Source organism: Mercenaria mercenaria, chromosome 1, assembly GCF_021730395.1.
Source record: "Mercenaria mercenaria strain notata chromosome 1, MADL_Memer_1, whole genome shotgun sequence".
Taxonomy (NCBI): Eukaryota; Metazoa; Mollusca; class Bivalvia; order Venerida; family Veneridae; genus Mercenaria; species Mercenaria mercenaria.
The window spans coordinates 114,193,518-114,211,304 of NC_069361.1; the positions used below are offsets into that span (position 1 = coordinate 114,193,518).

The 17,787-nt window shown below is 34.8% G+C and overlaps 1 protein-coding gene across 4 annotated transcripts in view; it reads left to right on the forward strand.

Annotated features, from left to right (window-relative positions):
* The window catches only part of LOC123525396 (GDP-D-glucose phosphorylase 1-like), a 55,724-nt gene that overhangs the window by 23,503 nt on the left and 14,434 nt on the right, over nt 1-17,787 (forward strand). For 2 of the 4 annotated variants that reach the window (XM_045304418.2, XM_045304428.2), the window contains exons 2-10: nt 2,733-2,822; nt 6,059-6,172; nt 6,860-7,060; nt 9,464-9,550; nt 10,044-10,102; nt 10,692-10,794; nt 11,572-11,672; nt 15,183-15,337; nt 17,669-17,734. In XM_045304418.2, the coding sequence (XP_045160353.2) occupies nt 2,742-2,822; nt 6,059-6,172; nt 6,860-7,060; nt 9,464-9,550; nt 10,044-10,102; nt 10,692-10,794; nt 11,572-11,672; nt 15,183-15,337; nt 17,669-17,734 (967 nt within the window). In that variant the 5' untranslated portion in view covers nt 2,733-2,741. Of the gene's footprint in view, nt 1-837; nt 1,110-2,732; nt 2,823-6,058; nt 6,173-6,859; nt 7,061-9,463; nt 9,551-10,043; nt 10,103-10,691; nt 10,795-11,571; nt 11,673-15,182; nt 15,338-17,668; nt 17,735-17,787 lie in introns of those variants that run through there. The other 2 variants (XM_045304439.2, XM_045304447.2) reach the window with 2 other exon arrangements.

Sequence of the window (17,787 nt, forward strand, 5' to 3'; positions counted from 1 at the left end):
AATAACTCAATTAGTTCCAATAATAAACATACGGCCGATCCTTTCCGACCAGCGCGGTTTATTCACTGACATGTATTTAAAAATAGATTATTTATATAGATCTATATATTCATATTTTCTAAAATATGTAAAATGGAAGAAATATAAAATGAAAACATACAACTATTTCTGAGGGGTCGAAATGTCTTGGGGTCGAAATGTCTTTGGGGTCGAATTGTCCAAGAAAATTAAATTTTGGGGTTGAAATGTCTTGGGGTCGAAATGTCTTGGGGTCGAAACGTCCAAGATTCATTATTACTCAGTCATAGTTGCGAAACACAACTTATTAATTTTACCCAGGAACTTTATAGCAATTTAGAACAAGGCCAACAAACTGATGTCATTGTAATGGATTTTTCTAAGGCATTTGACAAAGTCGACCATTTGAGGCTTATTTACAAGTTACAATCACTAGGTGTTAGTCCCCAAATAACTAATTGGGTCAAATCCTTCCTCTCTAACCGTACTCAGAAGGTCGCAGTTGAAGGTCACCTGTCCAGTGAACTTCCAGTCCTGTCTGGAGTTCCACAGGGGTCTGTCCTTGGGCCATGCCTTTTCCTTGTATACATTAACGACCTGTCAGACTCAGTCAAATGTAAAACCTGAATGTTTGCAGATGACACCATCATATACCTCACAGTCAAATCAAATAATGATAGCATAGCCCTTCAAGAAGATCTCCATAAATTAGAAACATTGGAAAGAGTCTGGCAAATGGAATTTAACCCCGACAAATGTGAAGTCATTAGAGTAAGTATAGGAAGAGAAATCCCATTATTTATCCTTACAGGTTACACAATACAGAGTTAAAGTCCACCTCATCAGCTAAATACCTAGGAATAACTATCTCCAATGATTTGAACTGGTCACAACACATAGAAAACATAACTTCTAAGGCAATCTCTTCCCTTCGATTTATTCAGAGAAATGTCAAGACAGATAACATAAAGGTCAAAGAAGCTGCATACACCACCTATGTCCGCCCCCAGCTAGAATACTGTTCAACTGTGTGGCATCCCTGGCAGAAAACTCACCCATAAACTTGAACGAGTCCAAAGGTCAGCAGCTAGGTATGTTATGAATGACTACAACTATACAAGCAGTGTAACTGAAATGTTAAAATCCTTAGAAAGGAAAACTCTCCAGTATCGTAGGTTAAACTGTTCATTACTTTTGTTTTACAAAGTAAGGACCCAGACTGTTGTAATTGACCAAGGTTACTTGACCCCCCATTAGAAATCTGAACTACTTGATCCCTTATTCCAGCACTCAATACTTTGCTAACTCTTATTTCCCTAGAACCATCCGTCTCTGGAACTCCCTCCCCACATCAGTCAAAGCTAGCCCCAGCCTCAGTATCTTTACAGAGAGGCTGGCGGCGGTCACTGTGTAATTATTCCATTCTGTCCTATTTTAACTGTAGCATACTGTCCTTTTATCTTTTACTTTTAATACTGTAATTATAATATACTAAATTTCTTTAACAACTGTTTCTCTGACAGCGCCGACCAGTCATATTCGGAAATCGATTGTTGGTTGTACTGATGTAGATGTAGATAATTTTTTCATATGGGCAATATCCCCACTCCCGTCAAACACTTGAAAGACCAAAATAGTTGAAGCAATTTCTGATGAAATTTTCATCGCTGCCGACGCTTTTCATGCTACAGGTTTAAATGCCGATTATTTCACGACTTGGCCATAAATTCAAATAAAACTTACATGTATCAAAAGGGGATTCAATTCCTCATTGATTTATGTAAAAATTATCAAATAATGTCCAAAATTACAAATTTTCTGGTGTTTAAACCTATTTACCTACTGTACATGATTAACGTTTACCGTGTAAACACGCCAGTATGTGCAAGCAATAAAACCAATAACTTTACATGACTGTGTACTGTGATTCATCCTCCATTATTTTGGTCCTTCGAAGTTTTGACGTTTAGATTGCCAGTCACAAATATAAACAGTCTGAACGTCAAACTATTTTGACTAAGGGTCCATACACAAAATGTTTTGGCAGTCTTTCTCTAAGAACTGGTCAAAAATCAAGGTAAAAGTAGCAAACATAGACCGTAGTATCAGCAAAGTAAATATCCATTGCTAAGCAAGGTAATTAGTTCCAGGGATCTAACGCTGAATAGTTTTGACTTGTCTGGCAAGCTATTCAAGTGTTACATATTACATGACATCAAAAATGAATTTTAAAGTTTTTCCTAAACTAAAGTTTGACCTCTAACCTCTCTAACCTGTGACAGTAGCATTGAACTTTGGACATCTGAACCAGAGATTTATATTACTTTCAAGGAGTCATGAAACTAACTTGTTTATTTTCATACCTGCATGACCAGGTACTTGCTGATTATCCCTTAATACCATGCTGGACACGATTGGTTCTGCCTTTGCGACCAGTGTAGATCATGATCAGCCTGTACATCCTTGCAGTCTGATCAGGATCTGCACTGTTCGCTATTCAGTTAGTATCTTTTTGGTAAACACCACTTTTAACAGTTAATGGTACTGTCCAAATTGGAAGATGGACAAGTTCATTATAGAAATTTAGCAGGGTAAAGGTTATAAATACTTCCATGTTTGCACTGTGCCTTTTCATTAAGTATGTACATGTGGCAGATGATCCGAAAAGGTTGCATATTCGTGATGTTATTGATGAAATTGTTTTTTAACTTCAGGTATCAATCATGGCACAGTTCACCTATACAGACTCAGATTTCCATGAAAATTCATGTAATTGGCTTCAAGCAGAATGTGAGCTTAGCAAGGTATTTATTTTGATTTATTTTTTGTGCAATTTTTGTTGTTCATCCTATTTGTATAGCATGTAGCAACAGACTACTTTTTACTAACTTTATAAGGTATGTTCTGACAAACAATAACTCTTTTTGTAAACTGGTCAGTGAGTAGATTGTTGCACCTCAGTTGGCATTTCAGCACTTCCCATAGTCCAATGAATATAGCATTAATTTCGAAGCAGTGTTATTGTGAAACCCAGTACTGGTGGTTATCTAACTTGAACACAACACATATACTGGTCAGAAGAACTTAAGTTTTAAAACCTTTCTCTTCAATCACTTTTAGATAAATTGGTTTAAAGGTCCATTACTAAAACCCAAACGAGTATTATATGAAAACCAGAGTTTGTAGCTGAGGCTTCCTATTTACTGAAAATATGGCCCACTGCATCGGTTCTGACCAAATAGTCATGAATATGTTCAAGAATAACTAACAAATAAACAAAAACTGTTGCCTATGTCAAACCGAAAGTATGCTTTCCGACTGCTTACAAACCCCTCGAGCATCTTCAGACTTTTTCGGAAGAACCCTCCGAAACGAGGCTATAATTTATAAATAGATGCAAAATATATAATATGCCCAAACGATAACGTGATTTTTACAAACTTAGCACATGGAAATCAACAATTTGTAACTCACAAAAACTTCATGAAAATCATTTTTATAATACAGGTAATATACAGCTATACTACAAGTTTTCATAAGGACAATTCAGGCCCTTCCCGAATAAAAGTGTTTTTACAACTTCGTCTGTAAACTTTTTCAGTTAATCTCTTTTCAGTATAATTTTAAGAATATAAATGAGTAACTATCTTACACTGCAGAAACAAAGTATGATTGAAATTTACCTAAATACACTTATTTATGTACACATGGCTACATTGATTTAATAAGATTTTAGACATTAAACACATTGTCTTGGCCTAATATATGTCACTGTCAATTTTAAATTTAAATTTTGTACATCTCATATTTTTCGTGCAAGTCGTGCATAATTACCATCATGAAAATACAGTTATTTTGTTGCGCGTCTTAAATGGATATTCGTTTGAAACAATTTTAAAATCACGTGATCCCGAAGAATTTCCGACTCTTGGTTAATACATGTGCAGCAACAAATATATTAAAAGAACCATACCTCATCCTCCTTAAATCTGGGTCTAAGTACTCAAAGCTTGGATCATGCAGCATGCTGTTGAATGTTTAACAATAGTTTCTTGAAATTATGATTAAGCTTCAACACAACCTCTCTCGAGTCCAAACACTTAAGAAGATTGAAATGTGTTTGTAGTAAAGCTGTTGTTGCTCTACAACATTAATCAAAATTAGTGACATGATTTAATGAAGTAATCAGTAAAGCATAGAACTAGTACAATAAAGACGTATCAGTTGTAGTTTTTTTTTGTCCAGTAAAGAGTAAAGTCTGGAGATCATACCTGAAATTGTGGCAACTTTGCTGCAAGACTTTTGTCTTCATTTTTGCATGTTTTGTAATAATCTTGTCAGTGACATTTTGTCAGTAAGCACCTAGTCAGCTTTGATTGTTGCAGTCGTTAATATCACTAAACAGGAGAGATGAAAAATAATATCACGTGCGCAGAAAACCAAAATAGCGATTTTGTGCTTGAGGTTATTAAATTAAAGGGAAATTTGCTCTGAGACTTTATGTGACGTGTAATAAAATAATACATATTTGGGATAGAATTATCATTTGTAAAGTGGTGTTTGCTATCATGTGTTGTAAGTAGCAGTTATACCATTAATTCAGATTTTCTAATTTTTAGCTGGACTATACGAAGTATATGGAGAGCTATCTTACTAACCCCGGCGTCGGCGTCTTTCCGCATCCCCACCTTTGTTAAAGTTTTTTTTACACTTCCTATTTTTTCTCCATATCTCTGTAATTACTTGATGGATTTGCTTTAATCTTAAAATAGTTATTCCTCATCGTCACCCACATCGCCTGTTACAAGGGTCATAACTCTCACACCAATATTTCATGAATAATCCCCCCTTTTTACTTAGAATTTCAGGTAAAAGTTTTGATGCACTTTCACTCTATCTCAATTATTACTAAATGGATTTGATCCAAACTAAAAGTAGTTGTTCCACATCATCTCCCACATCATATGACAAAAGGTCCATAACTCTGGTACAAATACTTAATGAATTTTCCCCCACTTTTACTTAGAATTTCAGGTTAAAGTTTTGATGCTAAAGTTTTATTGCACTTTCACTCTGTCTCAGTTATTACTAAATGGATTTGATTAAAACTTTAAATAGTTGTTCCACCTTATCACCCACATCATATGACACAAGGTGCATAACTCTGATACCAATTTTTCATGAATTATGCCCCCTTTTACCTAGAATTTATGGTTAATTTTGATGAATTTTCACTATATCTTAGTTACTACTAAATGGATTTGATTCAAACTTGAAGTAGTTGTTCCACATCATCACCCACATTATATGACACAAGGTGCATAACTCTTGCACCAATATATTATGAATTATGCCCCCTTTTTGCTTAGAATTATACTTACAGTCTTATCTGTACTAACGGTCACCTCCATTCAGCGGTCATTTTATGATGCCCCCGATGGATTTTCCTCTATTTCATCACTTTATTCAGTGGCCACCTCCCTTCCGCGGTCAGCTGTCACCGGAACTGCCTCCCAACTGCCGTATTTGACCCCTTTCAGTGGCCATGTTTCTTTCAGAACCAATTTTTAGGCGATAATCGTCGAAGATACCTGATTTTTGAGAAACACGTGATTGCTAAGTTTCGCGTGACTTCACCACAAAAATGACAAATGAGCATGAGCTTCTCAATTAAATTGTATTTAGTGTTTTGATGCACTTTATCTTTATCTCTCTTATTACTTAATATTTTTGACACAGGCTCAAGCTATCGGCAATATCCTTATCCACCATTTGAGTCATTGAACACTCCAGTGACAGCTCCAGCTTCCTCAGATGTGTCCAGTTTCACTATCCATCATCGAAATAGTCAAGCATGCTGTCTCCTATGACAGCTCTTGTTCATTTTTACTTGTAAGAGAGTTTTGATAAAACTATATTTCTTATTTTTCTTGTTTCAGTTTGATAAATTTCAGACATAATAGAACATTGATAAAAGTATATGTTCTGCTATTAAGTTAAGTTAGGGTGAAAACCAGGTTTATTAAATCTCTTGCTTCAGTTTGATAAAGCTCTGATAGATGGCTGGGATAAAGCTATGGAAGATGGTCACTTCCGGTACAAACTTGACATTGAACAAACAAGAGTGATCGGCAGCAAAAAATATGTAGCACAGGTATTTCAAACATGTGTATAATATAATGTTTAATATGATATATATTGATGATTACAAACATTCATGTCTGCTGGTATCACAACACCTTCATCCATTAAATCGATTTTGGTTATCTTGAGAATTAGCAAGTTTTTGCTTGATGTTCCTGTGAGATTTCCAGATTTGTTTATTGTATAGATCTTAAATGCTTGAATTGATTTGAAAGTCAATATTATAAACATTTTAAACAACAGCTGTCAGCTAGACTGTAATTGATTTTATAATCATAATATAAAATCAAATGTATTTATTGAACTTAGATCTTTATTTTATTTGTGTATAAATTCTGTAGAAAATTAGGTTGTATTTCACAAGTAAATAGTAACAGACAGAAAACAAATTTCATATTGTACTCTAAATCCTGTATTGTTCATGTTGCCAGACTATTAAATTCATGACACTATTCTATAAATAGCACACACAAAAAACCCACGAAGTATATAAAAAAGGGTCATATCATTTGCTAGATCTGGGATTTTGTATTTGCGGCTCATGGATTTTGCCAGGCTGGACCAAACTCAGCCATTGCGTGCCATGTGTGATCAGACCTGGCAAATCTGCTTGAGCTGAATACAGTATCCCAGATCAAGCTACTATAATTATAATTACCCTATTATAATCGGTAAGGTTAGTGTATATATTCTTCAGTTGAATATCAAGCGAGCACAGGAGAGGAGAAAGCCAGACAACATTGAGTCTTTAAATCAGCCATTTAATCCAGCAAATTTCAATTTCCTAAAAATAAAGCCTCCAGAAATCCTGCTTGAACTTGTAAAGGGAGATAATTCTTGTCAGAAATGTGGCGAAGAGAGCAATCAGCAGAATGGGTTTGATGAACAAACCCCAAAGGTAAGATTTGACTGATAAATGATTGAAAGACTTTAAACACACATTATTATAGAATTCTTTAAGCATTAGTGTCAGATTCTAATATGCTTGTCTCTGTTAAAACACTCTTACGCTAGAATGACGTCACGTTAACGTGCGGTGACGTCATAGTTTTTGTTGTGACCAAGAAAGAGCGCTTCTATATTTTATCTACTGTTTTACATTAAGGACACATTAAAATTGTAATAATTTATAGCAAAAGAGTGTTTTAACACTTGGGTGGTAATACGTCGTACAAATAATTTCACTCGGGCTGCGCCCTCGTGCAATTATTACAACCAACGTATAACCGCCCATCATGCATAGATAGTGTTAAAGCACTCTTTTGCTATAAATTATTTCTTATTAAACTTTATCCCCTGATGTACTTAAAGAAAATCATTAAACTAATCAGCCTGGTGTTATTATACTGTGACTGAGTGGGGTATCATGTCATGTCATACGGCGTGATATTCCAGTGTGGCATAGCTATAAAGATGGGCATTGTGCTCACTGCTACAAGTACACACCATCGTTTATATTACTGGAAAATTATTGAAAATACGCTAAACCTGAACACTGATACACAAAGTAATGATCAAAAATAATGTGTGGCAATGCTTGTCTTGGAGGGCGGTGGAAGCTGCCCAGCGAATTCCCAACCTTCAAAGCTTCAATTGAGCCTTTTTATGCCTGGGATGGGAAGACCCATGAGGCATATAATGTTCGTACTGTTTTTCTGCCATTCTATCTTTCACCGCTCTTTCTTATGAACTCAGCTCTAGAGATGAAATGTTGATGGGAGTGAAACTAATACTTATGTCTGTGTTGGGACGCTGACAGTAGATGTTAAAAAGCTTATTAGATGCTGCTGTTCTCTCTACCGAATCATTTAGTTTGTTGCTTTTAGCTCGACTTTTCAAAAAAAAAAAAGTAAAGCTATTGTACTTGCCCCAGTGTCGCCATCACCGTTGATGTTGATAATGTTTTTGATCAAGTCAAATATCTCTGTAACTATCAAAGCTATTGACTTGAAACTTAGAATAAGTATTTACTATCAAAGTCTACACCAGGAGAAACAATCCCCTTAACTCTGATTGAATTTTGACAGAGTTATGCCCCTTTTTAACTTAGAATGTTTTGGTTAAAGTTTTTGATAAAGTCAAATATCTCTGTTACTATTAAAACTATTGACTTGAAACTTAAAGTAGTTACCTACTATCAAAGTCTACACCAGGAGAAACAATCCCCATAACTCTGGTTTGAGTTTTGACAGAGTTAAGCCCCTTTTTAACTTGGAATTTTTTAGTTAAAGTTTTTGATTGTAGTCAAATATCTCTGTTACTATTAAAGCTATTGACTTGAAACTTAAAGTAGTTATTTCCTATCAAAGTCTACACCAGGAGAAACAACCCTCATAACTCTGATTGTATATTTGATTGAGTTAAGCCCCTTTTACTGGCAAAGCTCTAATTCAGAGTCAAGCACTGAGAAAAGTCGAGCATGCTGTCTTGTGGACAGCTCTTATTGCATATGGTATGCATAACTGCACTGTTGCATTCAATTCATCAACCAGTTTCTACAAAAAATCCTGATTCACAGTAGCTGGATCAATATAAGCTCCACTTACCCAACAAATGAAAGTGTTCAAAGGTTTCTTCTGTTTATGTGTAATTAATTATTATAGAAAATATGTAGTGTTTCTGTTTTCAAGTGTTGCCAAATATATTGCCCATATATAATGCCCAATCTAGACCTGGGGTCAGTACCATGGCAAAGTAATTATAAGTTAATTAAATTACACATAACTTTACTGACATCTTGCAAAATAAATAATGAAATTACTGTTGCATTGCCAATGTAAAAATTAAATCACATATTGCATTTAGTGATTATTTAGCAGAGCTTAAGGTAAGTCTAAATATTTGGGAGAAGTAACTTCCCCTGCCAGATGAATTAGGAAGAAGTAGCAAGACTTAAACCAGCTGGAGGGAGAAGTTACTCTCTTATATATTTTACATACGGGATTACGTATTTTGGGGATGGAATCCATTCAGATCACATGTCAAACATATTCCTTGGTTTATTACAGTGCAAAAAATAAGTCAGTATATTTGTTAATAGATTGAATATTTAATTTGGCGGAACGGGGATAATACTTACAGTCACTTAATATTTCTTATCTCAGATGCCTTTTAAAGCTGCTGTATCATTTTAGATATTAAATATATTTTTAAAACCTTCACAAACCTTTAAAGGTTTTTGCAAATGAAATTTCATGTTACATTAAACATTACCTGAAACCAAAAGCATATTGTTTATACATAAAATACCTCACACTGTATTTGTACAACAATGAATATAGGAGTATTATTGTTTTTACAGGAGAGAAATTTGGTTATTATAAATGTAAGCCCACTGGAGTATGGCCATGTTCTGTTGGTGCCAGACATAGATGCATGTAGACCACAGGTAGGTTTGGAGTTGGAGCACATATTTACCAAGTTATTGTGATAATCGTTATACTTACACAAATATGTTTCCCAAGAAGTTATCTTTTAGTAGTTTTTCCACAGAGCTTTGCTATGTTTGCTATATTTCTACTGAACACTATTCATCTAATATCTGATTGCACCTGGGGTCTTCCTTCACTCAGAAAAGCTGAGAAAAGTTGCCATTATGACCATATATATTTTGTAGAAACCAACAAAAACTACAATTAAAAGTTTCCATCTGATTTCTTGAGGCTGGTTGCTTTAACAGTTTTACTTAAAAATTTTGATTTGTGTTTAAACCTCTGTATTCCTTGCTTACTTGCTTGACTATTTATTCGTTTTGATGTTGTTTTATAGGAATATTTAAAAATGTGGTTGTATGGTTGATCATGTTGTGATGTGAAATCTGTAGTTTCTTTAAAACCTTTTCATCACTTTTATAGCTACAAAATTTTATCATGTATTTTCAGATATTAACAGAAACTGGAATGAGGACGTCTTTAGAAATGATGCTTCTGAGTAAACACAGGTACAGTATATATCATCTTGATTTAAAGATATATTAAATTATCATGTCACATTTAAGAAATAATTTATAGCAAATGAGTGTTTTGAAACTATTTATGCATGATGGGCAGTTATAAGTTGGGCGTAATAATTTCACAAGGGCGCAGCCTGAGTGAAATTATTGTACGATGTATTACCGCCCGAGTGTATAAATAGTGTTAAAACACTCTTTTGCTATAAATTATTTCGATTCTAATATCCCTTTAGTATGCCTTAATATCTAAAATAGTAGAATGATGTAAAATATAATAGCGCTCTTTCTTGATCGCAACAAAAAACATTGACCTCACTGCACGTTAACGTGACGTCATTCTAGCATAAGAGTGTTTTAACAGAGAAAAGCATATTAGAATTAGATTTTTATACCTAGAATGGATTTTAAGACTTATTAATTGATATAATACATAAATAAGGATGCTTTTAAAAAATAGTTTCTCAAATTAAAAATTAACACTGCCTAGGCCTAAATTTTTTTAATATTCTTGTTTGAAAGTGTTAAAAAAATCTTCCTCATTCATTGGTTATACTATTGTGATATTTTTTACTTTCAGGGGATTTCGAGTTGGGTTCAACAGTTTATGTGCATTTGCCTCAGTAAACCATGCACATCTACATGCTTATTATTTAGATAGGGAACTTTTTGTAGAATCTGCAGTAAGTATTATTTTATGCTAAGTAAAGTTCAACCTATGTAGAGCTACATGCTGGAATACTGTATTTTGTTTGCACAGGTTATAAGAGGAGGTTAATTGATTGAATTAATTTCTAGTTTGAAAGGAAGTATGTCTGCCATTTTAGGATGGGTCTGCTGAGCAGATTTGTTGTAAATAGAAGATTTTGTGTACAATGATCAGTTTTTGTGTCCAGTAATGCAAAATCTTGGTCAATATATATTATTATTGATAAAAATTATAGTATTAAGTTTGCGTTAAGCAAATTATTGATTGTACCTAGTTATATGCTTTAACATTTTTGTACTGCTTAAATGCTTGATGGTTTTACATTTCACATATCCGTTTCAAAGTTGAACTTTTTGCATCCACTTTGTGGTTGAAAATGTCTGACATAATCTAGTGTGTATATGCCCTGATGGCAAAAAGAGTTATTAACAGTCATTCTTGGAACAGTTATGTCTGTCAAAGAACTTTTGTTGGAAAAATGTTAGTGATTTGCTTAAAAACTGATACCACATTAGTTTATACACAAATTTATTTTACCTATATTGTGATGAAAACTTTTAAGTTTATTTGAATCTTCCTGGAAAGAAATCAGTACATGTATCGTATGAGAAAGTGTAGTTACATGTATGAACCATTTGGGGCTTCTATAATCTTTGGATTGAAAGGCAGACATCTTTACAACCAGACCACAATGTAAAAACACATTAGGTAATCCTGTGCCTACTTTTATTACGTACATTTTATTTTGCAGCCTGTGAACCATATATGTGGTGACCTTTATGAACTAGTTGCAATGCCTGCTAAAGGATTTGCATTTCAACTTCATCAGACTGGTTTAGATAAATTATCAAAGTAAGAATCTCTTGGTTTTGTAAAATTATACAAATTATGTTTTCTTGAAAAAAAAGACTGTTTCAAATTTAGCTGAAGTATTTTTAGCCCACCATCATCAGATGGTGGGCTATTCAAATCACTCTGTGTCCGTGGTCCGTCGTCCTTCCGTCCGTCCATCATTCCGTCCGTCCTTCCGTTAACAATTTCTCGTTATCGCATCTCCTCAGAAACTACCAGGGGGATTTTGACCAAACTTTGTCAGAATGATGTATTGGTACCCTAGTTGTGTCCCCCTGAAAATCAGACTGGTTCAACAATTTTTTTTAGTAAGTTATGGCCCTTCGTTTATTTCTACAATTTACATAGATTTATATAGGGAAAAACTTTGAAAAACCTCTTGTCCAAAACCACAGGACCTAGGGCTTTGATATTTTGTATGTGACATCATCTAGTGGTCTTCTACTAAGATTGTTCAAATTATCCCCCTAGGGTCAAATATGGCCCAGCCCCGGGGGTCACATGGTTTACATAGACTTATATAGGGAAAAACTTTGAAAATCTTCTTGTCCAAACCACAAAGCCTAGGGCTTTGATATTTGTAATGTAGCATCGTCTAGTGGTTCTCTACCAAGTTTGTTAAAATTATCCCCCTAGAGTCCAATATGGCTCCGCCCTGGGGGTCACATGGTTCATATAGACTTATATAGGGAAAAGCTTTTAAAAACTTCTTGTCAATAACCTACAACATTCAAATTTGGACCACATGTATGGTTTTGAGTGGCAAGATGAATCTTGACATGAGTTGACCTTGATTTTGACCTAGTGACCTACTTTCACATTTCTGTAGCTACAACCTTCAAATTTGGACCACATGCATAGTTTTGTGCACTGAAATAAACTTGACATTGACCTAGTGACCTACTTTCACATTTTTGAAGGTACAGGCTTCAAATTTGGACCACATGCATAATTTCATGTTCCGAAATGAAATTTGACCTTGATTTTGACCCGGTGACCTACTTTCACATTTCTCAAGCTACAGCCTTTAAATTTGGACCACATGCATGGTTTTATGTACCGAAACAAACTTTGACCTTTACATTGACCTAGTGACCTACTTTCACATTTTTGAAGGTACAGGCTTCAAATTGGACCACATGCATAGTTTCTGTATTCCGAAATAAAATTTGACCTGATTTGACCTAGTGACCTACTTTCACATTTCTCAAGCTACAGCCTTCAAATTTGGACCACTTGCATAGTTTTTGTGTACCGAAATGAACTTTGACTTTAAGATTGACCTAGTGACCTACTTTCACATTTCTGTAGCTACAGGCTTCAAATTTAGACCACATGAATAGGATTGTGTACCGAAACAAACTTTGACCTTGACATTGACCTAGTGACCTACTTTCACATTTTTGAAGGTACAGGCTTCAAATTTGACCACATGCATAGATTTGTATTCTGAAGTGAAATTTGACCTTGATTTGACCTAGTGACCTACTTTCACATTTCTCAAGCTACAGCCTTCAAATTTCGACCACTTGCATAGTTTTGTGTACCGAAATAAACTTTGACCTTAAGATTGACCTAGTGACCTACTTTCAAATTTCTCAAACTACAGTCTTCAAACTTGATGCACATGCATAGTTTTGTGTACAAAGAACTTTGTCCTTGAAATTGATCTAGTGACCTACTTTCACATTTCTCAAGCTACAGCTTTCAAATTTAGACCACATGCACAATGTTGTGTACGGAAATGAAATTTTACCTTGAGCTAGTCAATAAGTCTTGAAAATTGGAACACACAAAAATGGCACATTGGTGGGCGCCAAGATCACTCTGTGATCTCTTGTTATAAATCAAGATCTTTTTTTTGTTAATAGTGATAGTTGATAAATTAATTTTGATAATGATCAGGTGATTTTGTTAAAGTGATTTTTAGTCAGTTTTCTTCACTCACTGTTCATATTCAAATGTTGTTCATATTCAAATGCTGCCACTTTATGTACAGGTCATTCTGGTTACATGGGCTTGCTTTAAATGTTTGAGGTAAAAATCCTTCCATGATACTTTTACCTTTAGCCTGCTGGTAGCAAGTGATTTTGCCTTTGCGACCAGTGCATATCAAGATCAGCCTGCACACCCCTTTGAATAATAAGTGGTACTGGCCAAATTGAATGATTGATCAGTCCATTTTAGAAATTTAGCAGGGTGAAGGTTAAACCAAGCTATGTACTGGAACAGTGAATAATATCTTATATTTGCAGCTTTGCTTTTTGTTTCATTCACATTGATATATTTGATCTTGTATTGTTTATGTTTTTAAGTAAAAAATCTCTAACAGTAGAATAGGAAGTGCTCTTTGTATCTTTATATACGCTTTTCAAGTGCATTCTCTGGTAAAATGTGTTTTATTCTAATCAAGCATTGCAACCTCAGGACTTGTCTGCTTTTGGGGTCAAAACATTTCATAGGGAATTGAATGTACCAGCTGTATCAAATCATTGAAGGAAATGCATGTCTTTAAGTATTTAAATGTGGATTTTGAAAACTGATATTATTTAATCTCCTTGATTCGTTGACTTAGTTTATACTTATCAGGTTTATTCAACTTTATGAAGAAAGCTTCAAGTTGTTTCAGTTGTTTGGTGTCACCATTCTTGAAAACTAGTCATATGAGAATCTTTGTGACAGCAGTAGGGCTCCAGATATTGAATGGCCAACACCCTATTCTAGACTATGTGTCAGTCATTATGTCTCACACCACACAGTGGTGTGGGAGACATATTGATTTACTCCAGTCTGTGTGTGTGTGTGTGTCTGTCTGTCTGCCTGTCTGTCACAAAGCTTGTCCGCACTCTAAGTCAAACATTTCTCATCCGATCTTCACCAAACTTGATCAAAATGTGTTTGACCATGAGACCTTGACCAAGTTCGATAACTAGCCAAATCGGTCCAGGCATTTTGGAGTTATGGCCCTTGAATTACCGAAAAATCCGCCTTTTTTTCTTGTCCGCTCTCTAAGTTGAACATTTCTCATCCGATCTTCACCAAACTTGAATAAAATGTGTTAGGCCATAAGACCTTAGCTAAGTTCGATAACTAGCCAAATGCGCCTAGGCACTTTTGCTTTATGGCCCTTGAATTACTGATTGGATCCACTCGTTCAGACCATCTAATTGGATCTACTCGTCTAAACCATCTAGAGAAACTAGACATTTTTCATAGGGGCAGTTGTGGGAGAAATGTGCTTTTCTCAAAAGCATCTCTAGTTAATTTTAAATTTGGATTCAGTATAGTTTATTTTTAACATTTGAGAAAACAATATTTCAGTACACTGTTTGAAATATGAGATATTGTTTGAATAAAATTTCAAGTAACAAAGGTCTTGTGTTCTCGCCACACATTTTTATTGACTTCTACCTGTATGTCAGATGTTCTTCCTGGTAAGTTTATGAAATAAAATACATTTAGTAATTATTTGATCTCGGAAAACATAATTTTCATGTTTGTTCATTTCAGGATTATATTCCATATAGCAGATTACTTCCAGAAAAATGAAGTAGCGCATAATCTGTACATGATCAAGGGACCAGTTTTCAATGAGGATCAACATAGTGACAATAGAACTATACGAGTGTACCTCTGGCCTAGAAAGAAGTTTATAGGTAGCATGTGTATGTGGGATTTAGTTTGTTTTCTATACTGGATCTATTTTAACATGGCTAAACCTAACATTTCTCAACCTCTTCTTATCCTTCTACTACCTTGCCTTTCTAAGTCCTTTAGATAAAATATAATATCAGTTTGTTGTAATTTTGGTTCATTCTCAGTGCAACTTGTCTACGTTAGAATGAACACTTCAGGAAAGATGTAGTTGTGTCCGCTAGAAAGATTTTGTTGCTCTGAAGAGATAATTTTATGAATTCCTGGGAATTTTGTCTTGCAATAATAAAAATATGTTTGTAGAGAGGTATCTACTGCTTGGAGGTGTCATTTACAAGGATTATACTGTAATATCTGGACCTTTCTTCTTCTAAAGGTATAGGTCTCTTTGTAATCATATAATTATGTTTGCATACAATTTTGTGGTTTTGGACTAGTTATAAAATTTGCTTTGTCTTATGAGTTAGTTCTGCATGTCTTATATAAGCCTGGGTTGGTAGTACACATAGACTTGTCATAGCTTCTATTCCACCTAAATAGCTAATCGTGTGTGTTGACATGCTGCCGTTTGACCCATTTTCTGAGAAGATTTGATAGAGGGGATGTAGATTTTCAACTGTTAATCTTCATTAAAATGCACACTACTTTTTATTCTTGAAATTATCAACCAAGTTGTTATTTTACTGCAGACTCCCATAATTAAAACTTGCTTGATGTTCAGATTTTTTTTTCAGATTGGTCTCTATATAAAAAAAAAACCAGCACATAACTCTATCTTTTTAGTTCCCTACCGTCTGCTGTCCATCTGTCTGTCTGTCTGCAAATCTGGAACCTGCAATAACTCATTTGTTCAAGCTAGGTTCATCAAACTTGGTGTGCGAATAGAGGGCAATATGTAGATTATGCAAGTACATGACTTATTATGCTTGTAGGTCAAAGGTCAAGGTCACTATTGAAGGTCAAGTAAAAATTGTCTCTGCTCCATAACTTTTATATGCATTGATGGATTGTCTTAGTGCTGCACACAAATGTTCCCCATGATGAGACAATGTGTCAACACATGATCTATGTTTGTCGGTTAAAGGTCAAGGTCACTGTTCAAGGTTTGGTAAAAATCCATTTCTGCTCCATTACTTTTAATTGCATTGAAGGATGTTTTTATTATTACACAGAAATGTTCCCCATGATTTAGACTGTGTCACGCACATGACCCATGGTTGACAGTCAAAGGTCAAGGTCACTATTGAAGGTGAAGTAAAAAAAAAATTTCACGGGTAGGGGACTTTTTTATTGCCACTGGAATACTCGGTCACTTATTATCAGCTGAATTTTCTTAGTATGATAAATATCTGATTGGGGTTTTACTTTACTTTATCTGGGGACCAAACGCCGCTCTTCATGGAAGTACACGCCGCAACACGTCTATCATTGAAGGTTCCATGTTCACCGCCATTTGAATACATCTGCAGATGTCTCTAAATTGTTTTTGTACTTTTAGCATGTGTAAATGTTGCGTTCTGCTCAACCCGGGGCTAGAGGGCATGGGCGGTAGCATGCATTTCCACTACCATCCATGAACAGGCTTAATCAAACCGAGCCTGCAACATTTTCGTTTTTGTCGTGTTGAGCTACCTGTAAAGTTTCCACTTTTCTCTATTTTACTGAAAATCTGCATAGTAGAAAAATATTGCTCTAGATATGTAGCTCTACCTTAATCGCAAAGTTCTGCAACATAAGTAGAATGAGATAATAAATTCTTCTACTTTAAAAAAATGTAAAGTGAATAGAGTGATACTACCTTTCTCTGTAGTGAAGCGAATTATCAAAAGATACAAAAATAAATTATTTTGACTGCCAAGTATAATAATCCAGCTGCAGTCATGAAAAAAGCATTGAAAGGTTTAAACAGATGACAACAGTATCTTTTGCGCCTTACTGGTAATGGTACTTTGGCAAACTAATGAACTAGTATTTCCCATAGTTAAACCATTGCTGATTTAATTGATAAGGAATTTTGTCATTATGAAAAAATACAATACAGATTTTCAAGATTATATAACGATATTACTGTAGTTTTTCTCCCAGTGTGCAGTGTATATTTTCCATAAGGCTTCATTTGGTGACTATGTTTGAAGTCATTTGGCCTTCTCTGATCCATGTGAAGAAGTTGTTGGTTACTTGTAGGGAATAGGTCAGTACCAATGCCTGCTCCAGAAACACTGGTTAGTTTAACTGTTGTAAATGTAGTTCAGTACCTAGTAAAAAAAAAAAAAACAGCATAATATGTAACATATTTAACAATACATTCTGCTATTTCTACTCTTAGATTATATTTATTGTAGGGTTGAAAGATGAAGCAGCCTTCAATGTAGCATTAGTGGAACTTGCTGGACATCTGCCAGTGAAAGGTAGGACCATAATTAATGATATACAGGATAAAGTTTTGTTCTTTAGAGACATG